Consider the following 1829-nt stretch of genomic DNA (forward strand, 5'->3'; position numbering starts at 1 on the left):
GCGTAGGGACCAGGGCGCGGCACGCTTTCCTCGGAGTTTCCCTCGGGCGCTGTCCTCTGCAGACGCCGGGTTCCCGCCCAGCGTCCCCGCGGGGCGGCTCCTCCTACCCCTTCCGTCCCCTTCTCCCGCGCCCGAAGCCTCAGGGCAGAGTTCCAGTGCGGCACCGCCTCGTGCTCCCGATTTAGGGAAGGCCAGGGGGGCTGGAGGGCGCGGGTTCACCTCGGGAGGGCGCGGGGTGCAGGGGGAGGTGGCCTCTGATTGGTCGGGGCGGGGGAGTGGAGGCACGGAGTTTCCCACAATGCCCCGGTGCGGTGCAGCCGCGGATGGATGCTGCGGGAAGGGGCTGCCATTTGCCGCCCCTGACAGCGGCGCGCGGACCTGCTCGCTCTCCCGCGGCGCGGCCGCCCACAGCGCCGTCAGCCGGCCCGGCCTCTGCGGCGGCGCTGCCTCGCCTCCCTCCGCGGCCGCCGGAGCGGTCGCCATGAACCCCAGCTCCTCGGCGGGAGAGGAGAAGGGGGCGACGGGCGGCAGCAGCAGCAGCGGAAGCGGCGCCGGGAGCTGCTGCCTGGGCGCCGAGGGCGGCGAGGACCCGCGGGGCGCGGGGGCCGCTGCCCTGGAGGAGCCCGGGGCCGCTGGCCCGAAGGAGAAGGACGAGGCGCTGGAGGAGAAGCTGAGGAACTTAACTTTCCGCAAGCAGGTCTCTTACAGGTAGGCGCGGGCGCCCGGCGCCAGAGCCAGGTGCCGCTGCGGGGCGTGGGACCCGCGCTGCTCCCGCGGAGGGGCGCTGCCGCGGAGTCCGGCACCTGGCGGCCCTCGCTCTCGCTGTCTCTCATGCCCCCACCCTCCGCCTCCCGCTCTGGGGATCTGCTTTCTTGTCGTCCCATCATTCTGGGCTGGAGGGAAGCGACGTGCCTGGTTCCCCCGGGATAGGAGAGAAGACTCAGTCCCCGAGGTCAGAACAACGAGAAAATGCGCGCGCGTCTGGGGAAGGGGGGGGGGGGGCGCACACACAGAGATGCCTGGTTTTCGTGAGAGAAGTCCTCGAAGTTGTCCCTAAGCCAGTGTCATCTTCAGCCGTCCCCCCTGCCTTCCAGATTTTGCTGGCACTCACGACATACTTGACATCACCTGAGGGGCAGGAAAGAACAACTCTGTACGGAAGAGAAATCCTCCTGGAAGTTGGATCTGCCTAGAAATCTCCCATGGAGGAAGAGCCCATGCGGACCGTGTCTGTAGACACCCGACTGGTTATGGGGTTACGCGTACACGTGCTCTCTCTGTCTCTCTACTACGTGTGTCCAGAAAGACGACTCGGGAGCCCGCTGGCAAGCCAGCAGGGAGGCCGAGAATGGGGCCATGCTTGCTCCTGAGGATGGCAGTATTTGTGAGACAAGGACAGTGTGGGATAAGCCTCCACAACCTGTGATGAAGGAGTCCCCCAGATTGTGTCAGGATCCTGAAATGAGAAACGAGGATTCAGTAGGTTCTCTGCTCACCCCAGCCCCCCAGCCCCACTCCGCCAAGCCCCAGGCAGAATTGAGAGGTTCAGAACATCTCAGAGCCTACCCTTACTGCTTGTTAATTCTAGAAGTGAAGGTGATAAGCGTAGAATTTCAAAGATTTGCACCGAGGGCTGGGGGGTGTAGCTTGAAAAGGGGTCAGTAAAAGCGTCCTCGGGCCCCTGTCCCCTTTGAGTTGGCAGTCCTTTCCAGAAGCCCATATAAAGTAGGAAGGCTGCACACCGTGTGCTGTTATGTAAGCAAAAGCAGATGCCAGGGGTGTGTGGGTTTGCGAGGGTGTGCATTGTATTTATGGGCTGTGCGTGTGAG

At 64.4% G+C, this 1829-nt stretch overlaps 1 protein-coding gene across 1 annotated transcript; it reads left to right on the top strand.

Annotated features, from left to right (window-relative positions):
* Positions 1-296: 296 nt before the first annotated feature.
* Positions 297-1485, top strand: LOC118989106 (diacylglycerol kinase iota-like). The gene is made up of 2 exons (XM_037049128.1): positions 297-708; positions 1095-1485. Exons 1-2 carry the CDS (start codon positions 299-301, stop codon positions 1120-1122), a joined length of 438 nt encoding a protein of 145 aa, XP_036905023.1. The 5' UTR covers positions 297-298; the 3' UTR covers positions 1123-1485.
* The last annotated feature ends 344 nt before the right edge of the window (positions 1486-1829 follow it).

The sequence above is a fragment of the Sturnira hondurensis genome, unplaced genomic scaffold (genome assembly GCF_014824575.4).
Source record: "Sturnira hondurensis isolate 20B ecotype Veracruz unplaced genomic scaffold, ASM1482457v3 Scaffold0006437, whole genome shotgun sequence".
In the NCBI taxonomy this organism is placed as follows: Eukaryota; Metazoa; Chordata; class Mammalia; order Chiroptera; family Phyllostomidae; genus Sturnira; species Sturnira hondurensis.